Source organism: Ammospiza caudacuta, chromosome 6 (genome assembly GCF_027887145.1).
Source record: "Ammospiza caudacuta isolate bAmmCau1 chromosome 6, bAmmCau1.pri, whole genome shotgun sequence".
NCBI lineage: Eukaryota > Metazoa > Chordata > Aves > Passeriformes > Passerellidae > Ammospiza > Ammospiza caudacuta.
The window spans coordinates 55,441,227-55,457,750 of record NC_080598.1 but is presented as its reverse complement, the minus strand read 5'-3'; the positions used below and the strand labels follow the sequence as shown (position 1 = coordinate 55,457,750).

The window sequence follows — 16,524 nt, the reverse complement described above, 5'->3', positions numbered from 1 at the left end:
CATAATTCCAAGAGCTACGTTGTTACAGCTTGAGAATAAATTACAGGTGTGACAGAGCTGATGTTCTGGAAGCACAGAGATATGATAAAGGCCGTGGAAACAGCCACATCAAGCGGATGCTATTAGGAATAAATTGGCTTTCCTCACCTGATGGGAGCTCTGAAATCTGTGGGAGAGGAAAGGGGAGACAGGCATAATTAGAGCAAGCTCCCACAATTGCCTGTACAGATGGCCCATCCACCTGAGGCATCTCCTCCCAAAGAGAACAGCCCCACTTGGGCTGGCAGGCTGGATGGAGCCTTTGGGGTAAATACCAGCAGTGCTGGGCTTGGGAGAGCACTCCCCACTCAGGCACCAAATGCCCAACACTCCCCACTCAGGCACCAAATGCCCAACACTCCCCACTCAGGCACCAAATGCCCAACACTCCCCACTCAGGCACCAAATGCCCAACACTCCCCACTCAGGCACCAAATGCCAAACACTCCTCCCTCAGGTACCAAATGCCAAACACTCCTCACTCAGCACCAAATGTCAAACCCGTGCTCCACTCGCACCACCCGCTCTCTCCTCTGACCTGGGCAATTGGGGCCCTGCTTTGTGGGACCCTCTGTCCCCAGCTGGGCACGCTGGGCTGGCATCCAACACCTGCAACCCACCATGTTACACGTGAAGGCAGCTGCATGTTCAGAACCCCACTCCTTGGTCCCCAGCCTTCCAAACCTACAAGAAGTCATCCCACTTGATCATTTATCACGAGACTTGTGGGTCCTTCATGCATCCCAGCACAGCTTATGCCTCCCCTTCAAATTATATTTGTCTGGACTTTTTTTCAGAGAAATCCCCCAAACAAATAATTAGTGATTCATAACGTATTGAAACAGTCCCCAATTCTTCAGAACAGGCATTGCTTAGGCTGTCATCTGACAAGATTAATCACTTTCCAGGGCCACTGGGAGCACCTTCCCCATCCCTGCCTCCTCAGAGCTTTGCTGACTCTGGCTAGGTACAGGCTGGAGGTGCCACCTGGCACTCCTGCACTCAACATAGGCTGTTGAGAGAGAGTTTCTGTACAAAGATAACCAAACTCAAAGTTTCACAGCAATGAAGAACGTGGTACATCTGTCGCTCAGCTCTGCTAATGATTAATTCCCTTTGCTGCCTCATTTCCAGGACTTTGTCAAGAGCTGATTTCCAGCCTACCACACAGCCTGGGTTGAAGCATCCAGCTATTCACCCTCCCTGGCCAAAAAAACCATCTCCTGCAAAAATTCAGTCCAGGGCTCCAAGTTGCTCCCGGGGCACAGCTTACACTCAGTGCCTCCTTTCCATCCCCAAGGACTCAGTGCCCCCTTTCCTTCCCCAAGGACTCACACCACCTCCCTGGGGCCCCTCACCATTCCTGCCATCGCCCTCTGCAGCCTCAGCCTCACCCCTGGACAAGAGGTGGATTTTTTGCCAGCAGACTTCAGTAGCTTTGAATGGCCAGAGTAATGCAGATTTATGCCAAGCTTCCTACATGGAAGGTCTCCTCATAATGGGGGGCAAAGGGAGTGCAGAGGAAATGCAAGGACACATCCATGCCCCTTCCTCCTGTAGGGTTGACAGTTTCTTCCCTAGTCCTGCTGCAGCTGCTATTTAAGACAGCAGCCTGCACACACTGCCCAGCTTCCAGCCACAAACACATGGCTTCCAAAGGCTTCTGTGGGCATTAATCAAACACTTCAGGACACATACTAATTTACTTAAATGACATGTTACTTTGTCTTCTCATCTGAGACACCTAAACAGATGAACAGAAATCACAAAGTGAATCTCAAAGGAATAATTAGTATACAAAAAATAAACCAAGCCAAGCTAAAGCCACCCAGGCAAGTGGCCCTTGGGGGTCTGCCTGCAAAACAACTCATTTAGAACAAAACAGTCACACACTGAAGAGATTTGGACACTGTTCTCCAAAGCTCCAGCTATTCTAGAACAACCTGCTATAAAAGGCTGCCATGAAAAAAAGGGAACTTGTGATGTGCAGCCAGACTCAGCAGGGAAAACAACCCAAACTTTTCATCCATTACTCAGGAATGGCCTTAGAGACAGGATCATGGCAGCAGTCCCAAGCCCAAACTCCCCCACAGACTGCAATGGGGTTTCCACTGCTCCCAGCACAGGTTCCAGGCACCTTGTGTTGATTTCTAGACACCCACGCTAATCTGCAGCTGGAGCACAGCCCAGCAACCTTGTTGATGTGTATAATACCAAGACATTCTTCATGTGCTCTCCAACTTCACTCTGTGCTTTGATTATGCCTGGTTAGGAGTTTCCAGAAAAACCTGCTAAAAATACCATCCTTGCCAAGGAGCAAGCCAACCCCAAGGGCAACATCCTTCCAGTGTCAGAGACCTTCAGCCTCCAGAGAGCAAGTCCACGCTGACATCTCTCTAGAAGCCTCTTGCATGCAGCTAAGGACCCACTCCCCCAGGCTGCTGCACCACCTCAGCCTGTGATGCTCCTCCAGCTCAGGTCAGCCCCTTCCCACCAGCACTGGCTTTTCATGGGGCTTGTCTTACACCAGCCAAAAATAACCCTCTGCTATTAGACAAGATCCAGCACAAACCTCTTTGACACCACCTTGCTTGATCACACGGCCTATAATGACATCTCTGGGGCTTTTGGTAGCCATGTACCACAAGGATTAGGAATTGTCTCTTCCTTAAGTACTTTTCTATTACTGTGAAACATCAGCTAAAGGTTTTACCTCCCAAACACCCACAGGCTGGCAATGCCAGCCCTAACTGGTCATTATTCTAGGACTAATCCAGGGGAAGGACATGTCCTAGCTCACAGATGAGTTAACCTTGCCTTAGGTTTGGCAGAATTAGCAGCAATTATAGTTTTGCTCCACCTCCATGAGCACGTTAGCAACTCTCAGCAATGCTCTGAGTCCCCCCAAGCAACCAGTAGTTGTTTGAAGCCTTTAGCAGGTTCTGAATTTTTAAACAAAGATATATTCTCCTGAGGGTTTACAGGCCATTAAGTAAACATTTAACTTTTTTGTAAAATGTAAAAACATTGAAAACCATCTCAATTACTCAGCTTTCATTTATACAGCACTGTGACCTCTCCATCCCAGGAGGCTGTAGAAACAAAACTGAGTTACTAAATGAAAAAAACACACCTTTACAAGAAAAACAGAGATGATTCCACTGCTTTATGGCAATCTTTAAATGCAAGAACAGCAACAAAAATCACAAACACCCTCTTAGCTTCATTGTACAGATAACTTTTTCTTTTCATAACAGAAGCAAAATATTGCAGAAGGATGGAAAACTGGACCACATTCACTGCCCTCTTGTTAGTACAATTACTAGTGAAATCCTTGAGATCACCCAGTTCAATCCATGGAATTACCATCTGCAGTGGACAAAGTGAAAAGGAAGATGTTTCATGAAAGCAACAGAATTCCCTGCTCTGTGTCCTCAAACAAACGGGTCCCCCAACTAAGCAGGAAGCCATTTGAGGAGCTGGACATTCTCTCCAGTCAATAAAGCATTGCTGAAGCCTTGCTGCTCCCCAGAACACCAACACATCTCCTCATTAGCAAAGCACATCCTTGTCAGGTTTCTGCCTGACCCACACCTAATGAGAGGCTGGCAGGTAATAATTTAAAACTGCATTTGCTCTAACATCATGAAGTTTTTTACTATCCACTTGATCCAACTCTCCCTCCAGACTCTGTAAATGCACCTAACAAAGTTTGGATTAGGCTCCCTATTTTATTTATGTCTACAGCAGGGGCTACACTCCCTCATTTAGGGGAGTTACGGTTTAAAGCATTAATACAAAAAATACCTTGGGAAATCCAACAGAAGTTAGGGAGTCATAGGTTACTTTTATATATATATACACACATATACACACACACAAAAAAATCAGGTTTTCTCCTCTTATTGTAAGAGATTTTCTCTGCACCTTGAGAGCCAGACTGGCAGAAGAGGAGTTGGTGTATTTCTCATTCTGGAGGCCCTAGGCAGTGCACATTTGAGGGAAGAGAAGATGTAAGTCAGTTGATATTTATTATGATCTTTTTTCTTGACGCTGAATGCTGAACCACAAATCTGGAGGCCTGGCAGATCCCAGCCCTCACTGCTAACAATGCACTAAAGTAAAACCGTGAGGAAGAGAAGTTATCCATCCATGCCTTGGGCTAACGGCATTGTTCATAACAAATTGCTTGACTAGTTTATCTTCCCTGTGTGCATGGAACAGTTCTCTTAAATTATTTTTCTGCTGCTAAATCCCACAGTGGTTCTGGGTCACTCATTGAAAGTCAAAGCAAGAGGCTGCCTGTGATGGAGAACAGGCACAGGGTATTGTTTGCTTCCCGAGCAAAGCACGGCGCTGAACCCACGGCCTTCCCTGATTAATTGCAGAAACTGAAATCTTTATACAAATACTTTTAAAGGATAATTTATTTAAGCTTAAAAGTTATCTTCTCAGAATATTTGTGCCAGTGAGACTTGACCACACAGGGGGGAGAAGCAGTCACGCAGCAAAAGGGAATTAGCTTAAAGGAGAACATCCAATTGACTGCTTTTGGGTTTGGTTTATTAATAGCTGGTTTTAATTTATTTTTTGGGAGCATTAACAGCACAGCATATTGATAAGAGACACAAAGCTACTTTTGGTATTAGAAAAGCTGCCCCTAAAGTTGTACTGGAAAGGCTAAACATAGTAGAAAATATACCATTATAACATTTTCAGCATTAGTGACACTCTTCACAGGACACTTCTTACCTGAGCTGTCCCTTCAAGAGAGGTGGGATACAGGGCTCAAAAGGAATTGAAATTCAGCCCAGTGGGCTTACCCACACAATAAATCTACTTTTACAGAGCACTTACAAGGTTCCAAACCACTGGGGAGCTAGTTCTGTAATCAGAGGCAAATTCCAACAAGCAACAAAAATCTGGGATTTTGAGCACATACTTGTCTAGAAGCTCCAGAAGTTTCCAACCATCCCAGATTCCCCACTGTATCTTGTGTCAAGAACACAATACCCCAGAGGACCTTTCCAAACACTGGTATGAGGCATCAACATTTCTTTGTCCAGCTCCAAGCACAGTGCCCACCACTGCAGCGAGGGGTCCAAGTCCTTGTCCCCTCCTGGGTTAAGCCCAGGCAGCCATGGCACCAGCGTGGTTAATGGCCAGCTCCCACATCAGAGACAGAGCCCTAGGCTCTACCTTGATCTATAATAAGGAAGGGAATAAGCACTTTCAGGATGTAATACATTAGATCAGTTTTCAACATCTAATTTAGGATTAAATTAATTATACCCTAGAAAAGCTTATTTCTCTCTAAGGGATTCTGGACAGCGAGCTCAGGCAGTGATATCCTTATCCACAGATGAATCCTGCACCTCGCCATAGACTAATCAGGCACACGTGGATCTCTGGCAAACCCACTGCACCCATTCTTCTATTTCATTAATTCACTTTCCATTGTGTCTTATTCTAAAACTTGAATACACAAGGCAGCATCAAGAAGTCTGCAGCTGCTGAGATCTCCTATTCATCTTTTTCTAATAGAAATCAGCTCGGTTTTGTCATACACACAGTCTCATCTTCCATTTCAAAAGGAAGTCTAGGTCTTGCTAAGCCATGGTCTCACACATTACGTGTCAGACACATTGGGTCTGTGCCCCCAAAGTGTGCAGAAAGGGAAAAGCATCTCCCACTTCACATTTTATTGTGTGAATCATTCCACACACCTGCTCCTGTTGCAAAATACCTTCATGAAAATGAAGAACACATCCAGAATCAGAACAAACAGCTCACTTCTCCCTCACCCTTGGCTCCAGATACAAATGTATCAGTCAGCATGACCCGACTCCCATTTCCTGATCTGCCCACTGTGAACTCCTTACCTGATCAATGTTTTTACCCGAATCAGAAAATCCTGCCCTTTGGTGCCCTTGTTAGGCTAGGCTGCAGCCTTCCTCCATACAAACTTCTCCCCTTTCAGCAGGGGAAACTTCCAGGTGATTGCTCCATCTATCAAAGTTCAGATCTCCTTGACTCCAGTGTCCTCAATAATTCCCTTCTTGATAACCCTAGAAACTTTGTCCTCAATAATTCCCTTCTTGATAACCTTAGAAACTTTGTTCCCATAAAATTTTACAGTGATTCCTCCTTAGTTCTTCTGCAACAAAAGAAAACAATTTCTCCACCACTCTCAGCAGGCTCTTTGCAGAAATGTTTTTGTTTGATTTTGTTTGTACAAATACATTTTGTTGACTGTTTATTAGAGGCATGACCAGAAATTACATTTGCTTTTACTATTTCAAAGGCTATTTTGGTGGCTGAGCCAGAGCATGCTTTAGAAGTGAATAATAGGTTTGATATCTGGTTTTCTCTCTCCAACATCAGTCTGCATCTTTCAGACTGGAAGATGGTTTATGAAATTAAATTCAGGTTTATACTGTTACTTCATAAAGCTGATACTTGGGGATCATATTAAGATCTTGGTACATTTAGTAGCACCAAGAGTGAACTCTTCCCTTTCAGCCTGAACTCCAGCTTGTACTTGCAAGGCAGCTCCTGCTCTAAGGGAGAAGTGCTTGGTGCCACCATGTTCAGATTCCAGTTTGTTTACGTAGGACAGGCTGTAATACAGCATTAATTCAACACTGCATTCCCATTTACAAACACATACCATTACCAGGCACAGGTACATCACCTGTGCTTCCAAAACCAGTGGCATTATGGCTACTTTACCTTTGCTTTTAGACTATGTGTTCATGCAGGGGAAGTCCCCATTTCCTCACCTTTTTGTGCTGCCTGATTGAAAGGAAGGTACTTCCTTTTTATTTGTTTCTCTTTGTTTTACTTTGGGGTTTGGGGGCACATGGGGAAGAAAGGCTGGTTTGTATTGAAGATTTAAGTGCTTGGAGTTAAGTAACTCCCCTAAGAAAGCAGATTGCTACCTTACAACATTGGTACCATATTCTCTACCAGCAGGAAAATTACAAGGAATGCTTTCCAGTAAGGAAACACCCTCAGCTCTCAAAAATGCTGCTTGTGCTTCCAAAACCCCAAATCAGTCTCCATCCCTACCACTTTGCTTTACAATATAGAAATGCATGACTAATTCCTGCCCTCCATAGGCTGCAGAGGGGGAACCACCAGTGTCCTGCTGCAGGAGTTCTGCTGCCTTTAACACACATGAGCAAAGCACAGAACTTCGTGTCTCCTGTCCTGGGCTAACCCTGGGCTCCCAGAGCACTGCTGGGAAATCTGCTCAAAGCACTTTCAAATCCTCTCTGTGCTTCTGTGTTTAGTGCTCAGCAGCACTCCAGCGTGTGAAGTCAAAACACATGATCTTGTGAAAATTCCAAGGTGCAAAATTTCCTACCCTTCTGAGCATCTTCAATAGCAACATTGCACACTGCTGAGCTTTGAGGGCAAGTGTTGCCTTTTCCTATGAATTTAAATGTGTTTATTTCATGTGAAAGATGACAATCTTGTTAACTTGTACAGCCAAGTGCTTTGTACATGAAGCAAAGAGGCAGCAGTTTATTCTTCAGGTCCTCCTTATCTGAGGGATGACACTGTCAGGAAAGGGAAAACCCTTTTTGTTATCTCCTGACCAAAATCTGAAAGGTAGGGGGTCAGTTACACATCCGAACCACATTTTACATCAATAACATTTTACTACATATTTTATTACATCAATGGCTTGAAAAAATTTTATTTGATGTCAGCAAACATTGGAAATCATAGAAAAATGAATTATGTAGAATTTCACAAAGGAATTTACCCCACTATAATTCCTCATACAGTAAAATAATCCAAAACCAAATGTTACTTTTCAGTGGCTAAGCAATTTTATAATGCTATGAACATTCATCACAGTAAGTGTGCTGAATAATAGAAAACAGGCAAAAAAGACATTTAAAATATTACTTACAACAGCATTATTACAACATACTTTCTTTAAAATCCCAACGAGTATTTCATCACTTCAAAAGCTATACAGCATTTCCATTATATTTGCAAACTTAACCTTATACATCTTTTAAAATCTTGAAAAAACTTCTTTTAAGCAATCTATAAGCAGTTAACAAAATTGATAAAATCTACATAATGGAATACTATACACTCCAGTATAAATTTTATTTTAGGAGAATATGAATGTAAACACTCATTATTATACAACATGCATAGACTATACTGACCTTCCATCTTCTGAACTGTAACTTTCACTGCAATTGTGCTTTACTATCAACAGGAAAAGCTGCATTAATCCAGGGAGTGGCAGAAAGTATTTGCTTTAGGGGCATTGCACAAGATCACTAGATTTGGACTTACTGAAGACAAGCTGGAGCTAATAAAATATTTTTTCTCCTTTTTTTTTGGAAAATATCAGCCCACTCATCGCTGAATGGGCTATGTACAAATTCATACCAATTTGAAAAATAAATGCATTATCAAAAAAAATCTCCTATGATATTTTTGCATTTCATTGACTTGGAGATTTTGTTCACAAATCCAGTGATCAAGTTAGTGTAATGCACTGTTTGGCTCATATTTGGTGTGCAAGAATACCAACAGAATATTAGCGAATTCATAGAATAAAAACTGAAATTTAAAGTGACAATGAGCATATTTTAATACATAATGTTTCTGATGTATTTGTACAAGAAAGAAAAATGTTTGTCAGGACATTGCTTTAAGAGAGAGTAAGAGTTTCACTCTTATTTTAACTATTAAAAAAGTGTTCTAGTGGATATTTATGGGGTCTTCCTGGTTGCAAACTTGTAAAAATATATTAAGAAACCATTATCCCCATAGGTATTAAATATATTGAGACACAACCATTGTGGTTGCACTACCAGGTATGGCTACTACGGTCTTAAGCATCTGATTGTACATTGTTGCTTTACTGTTAAGCACAACTGAGGCATGTATTTTTTTCCCTTGGTTATAAGATTATATTACAAAAATTGATCACTGTTTCAAACCAGTTAAACACGAATATTCAAGTAACAAGGTTGTTTTAATGGATAAGTGAAAAAAGAAGTTACCTAGCACTTTACACAACTACATAAAAATTAAATAGAACAAATGAAATTTGTTTATGCATATGCAATACACTTTTATATCTTTAAGATTTCTAAAACTAAAACTTAAACTATCATTTTCTTTAACGATACCATATTTTGCACAATAACTTATACTTAGGAGAAATAATTTCCCATTTTCCACAAAATATATATAATTATGACATTCACATCGATAGTTTAAGAAACAAAATTTAAGTGAATATTCTTATTTTATGCAGTTATCTTTGTGGACCCTTCTAGTCAGAATGCAACCAGTTGATGTATCTAATGCTTGACCCATTTAACAAAAGAAAAAGAGGGTCTTCACTTAAACAAGGTCAAACCATTTCAAAAGCTAAAATGATTTTATCGCATTTAAAAACATAGTTCAAGAGAATGTAAAAAACTAAACGTTTAAAATACAGTGCTATTATATTGCATGTATCAACTACAATAAGATAGCAGTAAACTGAAAAATAATTAAACAACTTTTTTCTTCCTAATATCACAAATGATACACGTTTCCCCCTACCCCATGGGGATGAAGCCAAAACACAACTTTTCTGATAAGATGGACAGATTTGAGGGCAAAAAACCAATGAGAAGTCCTCACAGGTACCTAAGTCTCCAGCAGAAGCCTGTCCTGATGAGCTCCCCCAGCTGGGATGCAAGCTCCCACACCAGTGAGGACCTGTCTGCATGCATTGGTACCAGCAGGAGGTTTAATATTCAATACCAGAGTGTTTCTAAAGAGCAGCATTGCTTTACACCACAACTGTAACTGGATTCACAGTGCTATTTGCCCGGTCTTTATTCCTAATTCACACTGGCTAACTCCTAGCATTCCTTCCCACAAGAGACTCCCAGCTCCAACCGGCACAGGTCTGAAGGAACATCTGAGCCACCAGAGCTGCCAGGTCACAGCAGCAGCTAGGCAATACAGAGGATAGGGAACAGCTCCCTTCCAGCCTCCCATCACCTCAGAGGGTCTCTCTGGAGCTACTAGAATGGAACTGCTCAGAAACAGCTGCCAAGTGGCTCAAAGGGCCCTTTTGGGGCTCCACACTCTAACCTGCCCTAGGAAATCCCTACCTGCGCTGTGCCTGTGTGTTGCTGCCCAGTTTCTGACATGGAACTTTCCTCCAAGGCTAAGACCAACCTCAGTGCCACAAAAGGCCACCTCCCCTGCCTTTCCTGGGGCTGTGACCACACCGCAGGAGGTGTCAGAGCCAGCTCTGTTGCCCAGCTGACATCAGCCTGCCCTGCTCAGGTACAAAGGGAAAAGCCATCACAGCACACAGCACAGCCCAGCAGCCAAACCTCAGCACCAAGTCCTGGGCCTGGCCCTGAGCTTTATCAACCTCAGCTGCAGGCCAGGCCACAGGCTAGCTCATTTCAAGTTGTGTAAGAATGGTGCTGTACATCACTGTGTGCCATCTTGGCTTCAATCCTCTGTAGAGGAAGAGAGGCAAGGAAGGTCCTTTTCTCCACCTGCAAAGACACCTGGTGGTTTCTTCCAACATCATTAAATTAACCATTTTTAAATGCTTTGTGACTAGTGTTATTTTGCAGCTTTCCCCTGGACAAGAAGTAATACTGCTGCTTCTAGCTTCCCTGGACACTGCTCAGCAGGCAGCAACCACCCTGTTCAAGGTGCAAAGTCCTCCTACGGGACTTGCAAGAATAGCTCCAGTTCAAGCCAGCTAGACAGGCCACAGCATGGGCCATCCGAGCAGAGGGCTGGGATTTGAAAGCTGCATGCACCAAGTATTTGGAAAAGCACCTCTTAGATTTGAAATTGCATATTTTGGTTCAGAACATGAAAGCGATGTGTGCTTCAGAAGGGTTAAAATGGCCAATGAAAATTAACCCAGTTCTTCTCCATTACACTTGCAAGAAACCAAAAACTCCTGAAGGTTGAATTTTGTGCTCCAACCCTCATCCAGACTTCCAGTGGGAGAAGCAGTTGGATGTCTTTGGCAAACAGTGCTCTGAAGAGGAATGAGACACTGGGACAGAAAGTGATCTATGGTAGCCAAATGCAAAAAGGCACATATTCCCCAAAAGGAGAGGCACCAGAGAAAGTTGTTTTGACTTAATCCCACAGATGATCAGGAAAAAGAAAGTTGTGTAGCACTCACTTAACAAGTTACAATGCAAATGCTGATGCCAGGGGTTAAATAGCGTATCAAACAGTTTCAGGTTAAGTATTCCCTTTTGCACTAAATAAAAGCCATTAAAATATACAGGAATAAAATGCTCAATTAGGGAGCTTTCTATGAAGCAAGAACACACAAATACAGTGGAAAAAATTGCACAAACCAGAAGTGTAATGAGTTACATCTACAACCTTGGACTGACCAAATCTTAGAAATAACATTTCCTATCACTTTGCATTATGCATGATTGCTTGCTAACATGTCCTGTCACTGCAGAACAAACCTGCCACGGCTGGCATGTGCACAGGCCCCTCCTTTATAGAAAGCTCACTAATCATAGTGTCATCGTAAGAATACACAGGAAGCGGAGACCACGAGGCCATGCAGCAATACATACTTATACCCTAAGGACCAAGTGTTATAAGAACTCCTAACGTGTAGAGTTACTGTGGGGCTGCTAAGGAGCTCCTTGTTTTGCAGGTTGGTCAAAATTTATAGACAGGTGTTACTGGTTTTAGAAGTCCCCATGCTTAAGCATGACGTTGGTGAAATGGAGAGCTGAGCTACCTGGGTGCTTTTGAAAGAAAGTGGAGGCAGTATGGAGGAATGAGGGGAGATTAAGGCAGATGTAGCACAGGACTGGAAGCGTTTGCCTTTTTTTTGGTAATAGCTGCTTGTCCACAGATATGATGCAGATGGCTGTCTGAGGTTTGCTAATACCTGATATCCTGGATAACACAGTAGTCAACACAAATTGTTCTAGGCTACAGCACCTTCTCACGAAGCAGATGCATATCTGACATCAAGAACAGAAGTAGCCTGGAGGGAAGGGGAGAGAAAAAGCAGACATTTAGTTTAAAATGAATACACATAGGCTTTCTAGCATCTGCAAATTTCAGCCCAAATCTATGGTACTGACAGTGACAAAACATACAACCCTGCCACATGGGGGGAATTCGAACAGCTTTCACTGGGATTTGTTGTTGGGAAACTGAACACATACAAATTAAGACTAGAGTTGATGCTGCTTTAAAACCAACTGCCTCAACTCCCCCCTGCAAATAAAAGGAACTACGGCCCCTTGCTATGGCAAAGCCCAAAGCCCTCACAAGTCTGATGAACCTTTCAGGAGGCTGGTGGCCAGACAGCCAAGGCATGCCAGGGAAGAAAGCACCCACGGGATTTCAGTGTTAGGCCAGCAGAGCCTTCTGGCTACTGCTGAATCCACCTGACTTGACCAGACACTGCCTGTCCCAGTGCCCCCAAGAGCAGGCACCAGCCATGCAGCACTGCACAAGGAGGAACCAGGAACCCTGTCCCAGCCCATGCAGGTCACTTTTGTCACAACCCCAGTGATGTTTCACCTTGGCCCCAGAACCACTGAGCCAGACACCCAGTCAGCACTTGGCTTATGCCACCTCTGAAGGCAGGAGCTCCACATTCACAGCTTCTTTTGGTCTGGTTCCCACCACTCAGCACTTGATCTGCTCCAGAGTGGGCACCTTCCATCACTAATCTCAGGATCACACTTGTTGCTCTAGTTGTCATTTTACCAGACCTTGCTGCCATGCCTTCAGTCTCCCAACTCATTTGGGATCCTCATTGCTCCAGTATCCACCCACCTGGCCACACCAGCCCACTCCAGCTCCTTCTGAAGCCATTGCTTCCCTATGTCAAGTGAAATTCCCCTTTTTTGACCTCAGCTTTCAGAAGCAAGGATGTATCTGAAGCTAGGAAGAATTCCAGAGGGCCCAGAGAAGAAAAGCTCTGCATTATCAACATATAATTCTACAGGACACAGGAAAAGACAGTAGCAAGAGCCACATATCTTTCAAATTGGTGGCTATGTACTAGCACCAATGCTGGTTTGCTCCATCTCTCAATTCTGGAAGAATGGAACAATTTCACTCACACACACCAGTGAAGGCAAGTGTTCTGAGTTTGGTTTTGTCCATTTGTCATACCTTTGGACTTAGTTCCCAAATGTAAGCAACTTTGAATTGCATGTTATTAGGTTTTGTGAAGCAGTGAAGTTCTGCTTTTTAAATGTCTGAAGGACAATGAATGTCCAAGTGATGCAGCCCTAATCAGAGCAACAAAAATATACAGCACACTGAGAAGTCTTTACCCCATGCTCAACCAAAATTTGCCTTATGCTGTTGACTGTGCTTGCATTTACAATGCACAGTTTTTTCACCAAGTCGTCTTTTAAATTAGGCCAAAGGAAGTCCTTGATCAGACTTTTTAACACACAAACCTCTACCATGGTTTTCTTCTACAAGACTAAGTATTAACCTTTATTTTTAATACTGAATTTTTGTAACTAACTTCCATACTTAAACATCCTACAGTCTCTTTGTTAATTTCAAACCCACATGGCCTTTGGAAAAGTGTTAACTCTGAACCTCCATCAAGAACAGGCTGTTCCTAAAATTTGCCTTTACAGAAACAGCTGTAAACTTAAGGAAACTTTGCCTTTAGGCAACTCCAGAGTGAAGTTCCATGCACTCACGTTGCTTATAGCTTTCTTCCCTTCATTTGAGTGAAACCACTCACCAAAAATTAAAGAGCAAGCTTTGGCTTAGAAGATTCTATGATCAAACCTAGCCAAACCTAGAAGAGCTGGGAGAACTGAGTGCAGGGAAAAAATCCAAAATAAAGATGCATGGGGTTTCAGCAGAAAGAGGTATTAAAACATCTATGTTCTGATGAGATACACATACTGTCAGAGGGCTGCAAATTTAATGTTCTCCTTCCACTTTCATACAAGCCTGGATCTCCCAATTCCCCAAATCAGTACTGGAATTGTATACCCAGATGAAGTAAAATATGCACTGACTGAAAATTGACAAAAATGGCTTTTGCAAAGACTATATATATAAATACACACACACATCTATCTGAACTGAGCTCAGATTGGGAATTTGATGTGACTTTTAAATTGGATTTACCTCATCTTCCTCTTCAGACATTTTAGTGGAATTATCAGGAGATTTTACAGGCTTCTGGCTATTGGTTCCATTTGTCTCCTCTTTGCCATGCTCTGCCTCCCACTCCTGTAGGACTTCATCTATGTTGAAACGACGTCGATAATTTACAAAAAAGTTCTTCACTTGCACCACAGATTTGTTTCCAATCACATCAGAGATTGCCTGAAAGTCTCGGCCATATTTCCTGATTGCTAAAAGCAACAAAAACAAAAGCAGTGAGTTATTTCCATAAAGACCACAAATCAGGCTCAAGTCACAGCATAAAGATCCAAAGCTGAAGTTCTGTCAAGGTTTCAAACCTTCTTCAGATTAATGCAGAATAAAAAAAAGTCTAAACTGGGAAAGAGACACAGTTAAAACCAGTGCTGGAGAAGAGAATAGAGGTGTAGTAAAAGATGGGTGGAATCAAATGTAAGGCCTGTTTAAATCTGCCTGTACTGCTTGAAAAGTTACACAGACAAAGATGACAGCAGTGACTCCAGCTGAGTTTCACTTTCTGAAAGCTTGGACAGGCAGACACTATGTCCCAACATTCACATGATGCCATTTATGTTGCTCAGGGAGGGGAAGGAGGAATATTGTATCCCTGTTCAAGTACATTCTTTGGGCATTAGTACATGGCAGTGTCCAAGTCCTCCTTCCTTACCTTCTGAAGAGAAACTCAGCTCTGAAATGAACCAGGGTTTTGACTACCAACAACTGAAGTACAAATAAACTTGTAGTGCCATACCTTGTACAGCAAGAAGCTGCTCATCTGTGGTCCAACGTGCATTAAATTTCTGGACGACCTAGACAGCAACAGCAACAAAAATTAGGTAACTTCATTTATATACTTTCACTTGTATCTGAGCTCATGAAAACCTCTCAAAAGTGCAACAAGGAATTCACTGTTAGTTAAAGTATATTATTAGCATTTATCTTCACAATTAACAAAGGTCAGAAAATTATCTCACCTCTGGAAGTCTGTATTGTTCTATACCACCTTCAAGCTTTTCTTTGAGCGCGCTGTTTGTCTGTTTGATATTCTGAATCTGAAAAGAAAGTTTCATCCCTTTAAGAAGAATTTAAAAAAAAAATCTTTGGACAAGCCCTTTTCCAGCAGCCTTGGCAGGAACCTCAAAAGCTCAGCCTTCCAGTTTTTGTCACAGCCTGCCCTTTCCAAAAAGAAAGTTTGCTATATTGGAATAATGTACAGAAGGAGCAGCTGGCAAATCAGGAGATCCCATTTAATTTATTCTCTGCTGTCTACAAGTTATTTGAAGCAAGAACTGTCCCAACTTCCAGGTCTGTATAAAGCCCAGCATAAGAAGACCAAACCCATCTGCAGCAAGTAATGAATCAAAGACTGCTAAAGAGTTCAGCTTCTCCCGGAGTGCCGGAAAAAGGCTTCAGGCCAAAATACCAATTCTATTAACTTCAATAAAGAGCTTGAGACAGATCTCTGCTTTAGAAACAGCAAAATGCTCAGATCTAGGCGATAAACTCATGTAGCAAACCTGTATTTACTCACAGATATTTGAAAAACATTTGTTTAAAAGGCAGATCCATCAGGGAAGCAAAAGGTACATAAGGAATCTGTATGATACCTGTCTAGGAAAGACTAAGCCAAACAAATTTGCAGCTTCTGAAAGTACCACATGAAAAGGCAAAAGAAAGAGCTGCTGCAGTTGGAAATTGCATACTGCTGAAACCAATGCCACCTGAGGAAAGTCACAATTAAAACTGTAGAAGGAATTCTGAACTGCAAGAAAAGCTAGGGGCCAACAAATGTTCCTTCGAGTCCCTGCTATGAACTTTCCCTTGTTTTACTTCAGGTCAAAAGTAGGCTTGCCCACGGAACTAAAACCTGAGAGATGTAAAACCCAGAGCTGCATTCAGAGCACAAGGACAGTAGCTTGTCAATTAAGGCACGTAGCATTGTGCATCATCACTGCCAAGCTCCAAGTTTCTGCCAGCTTTGCAGACTGCACCAGGCAGTGCCAGCAAACCCAGCAGTGACTCCTGTGCCATCCCGCTCGTACCTGCCGCTTGATTGAGACCAACTCCATGTCCAGTTGTCTGAGTACAGTGGTAGCAGCTGTGGCATTGGCAGAAACAGCCTCCACATCTTCCTGGGAAAGGAACATTCCTTTGGGAGGTTTCCTCTTTGCTCTGTTCTTGGCCTGTGTACTGTGCTTCTCCTTCTTCACCTGAGGGACAGTTTCAGCAGGTGGCACCTGGCAAACAGCAGTCAGTCATTTTACAAAATCAAGTATCTTTAGAGATCCCTTCCAGCTC

The 16,524-nt window shown here is 42.7% G+C and overlaps 1 protein-coding gene across 1 annotated transcript in view; it reads right to left on the bottom strand.

Annotated features, from left to right (window-relative positions):
- Positions 1 to 7,720: 7,720 nt before the first annotated feature.
- Positions 7,721 to 16,524, bottom strand: part of RCOR1 (REST corepressor 1) — an 81,768-nt gene continuing 72,964 nt past the window's right edge. The window contains exons 8-12 of the mRNA XM_058806198.1: positions 16,269 to 16,463; positions 15,201 to 15,278; positions 14,978 to 15,035; positions 14,209 to 14,438; positions 7,721 to 12,076 (exon numbers count right to left, since the gene is read on the bottom strand). Of these exons, the coding sequence (XP_058662181.1) occupies positions 12,035 to 12,076; positions 14,209 to 14,438; positions 14,978 to 15,035; positions 15,201 to 15,278; positions 16,269 to 16,463 (603 nt within the window). The 3' untranslated portion in view covers positions 7,721 to 12,034. The remainder of the gene's footprint in view (positions 12,077 to 14,208; positions 14,439 to 14,977; positions 15,036 to 15,200; positions 15,279 to 16,268; positions 16,464 to 16,524) is intronic.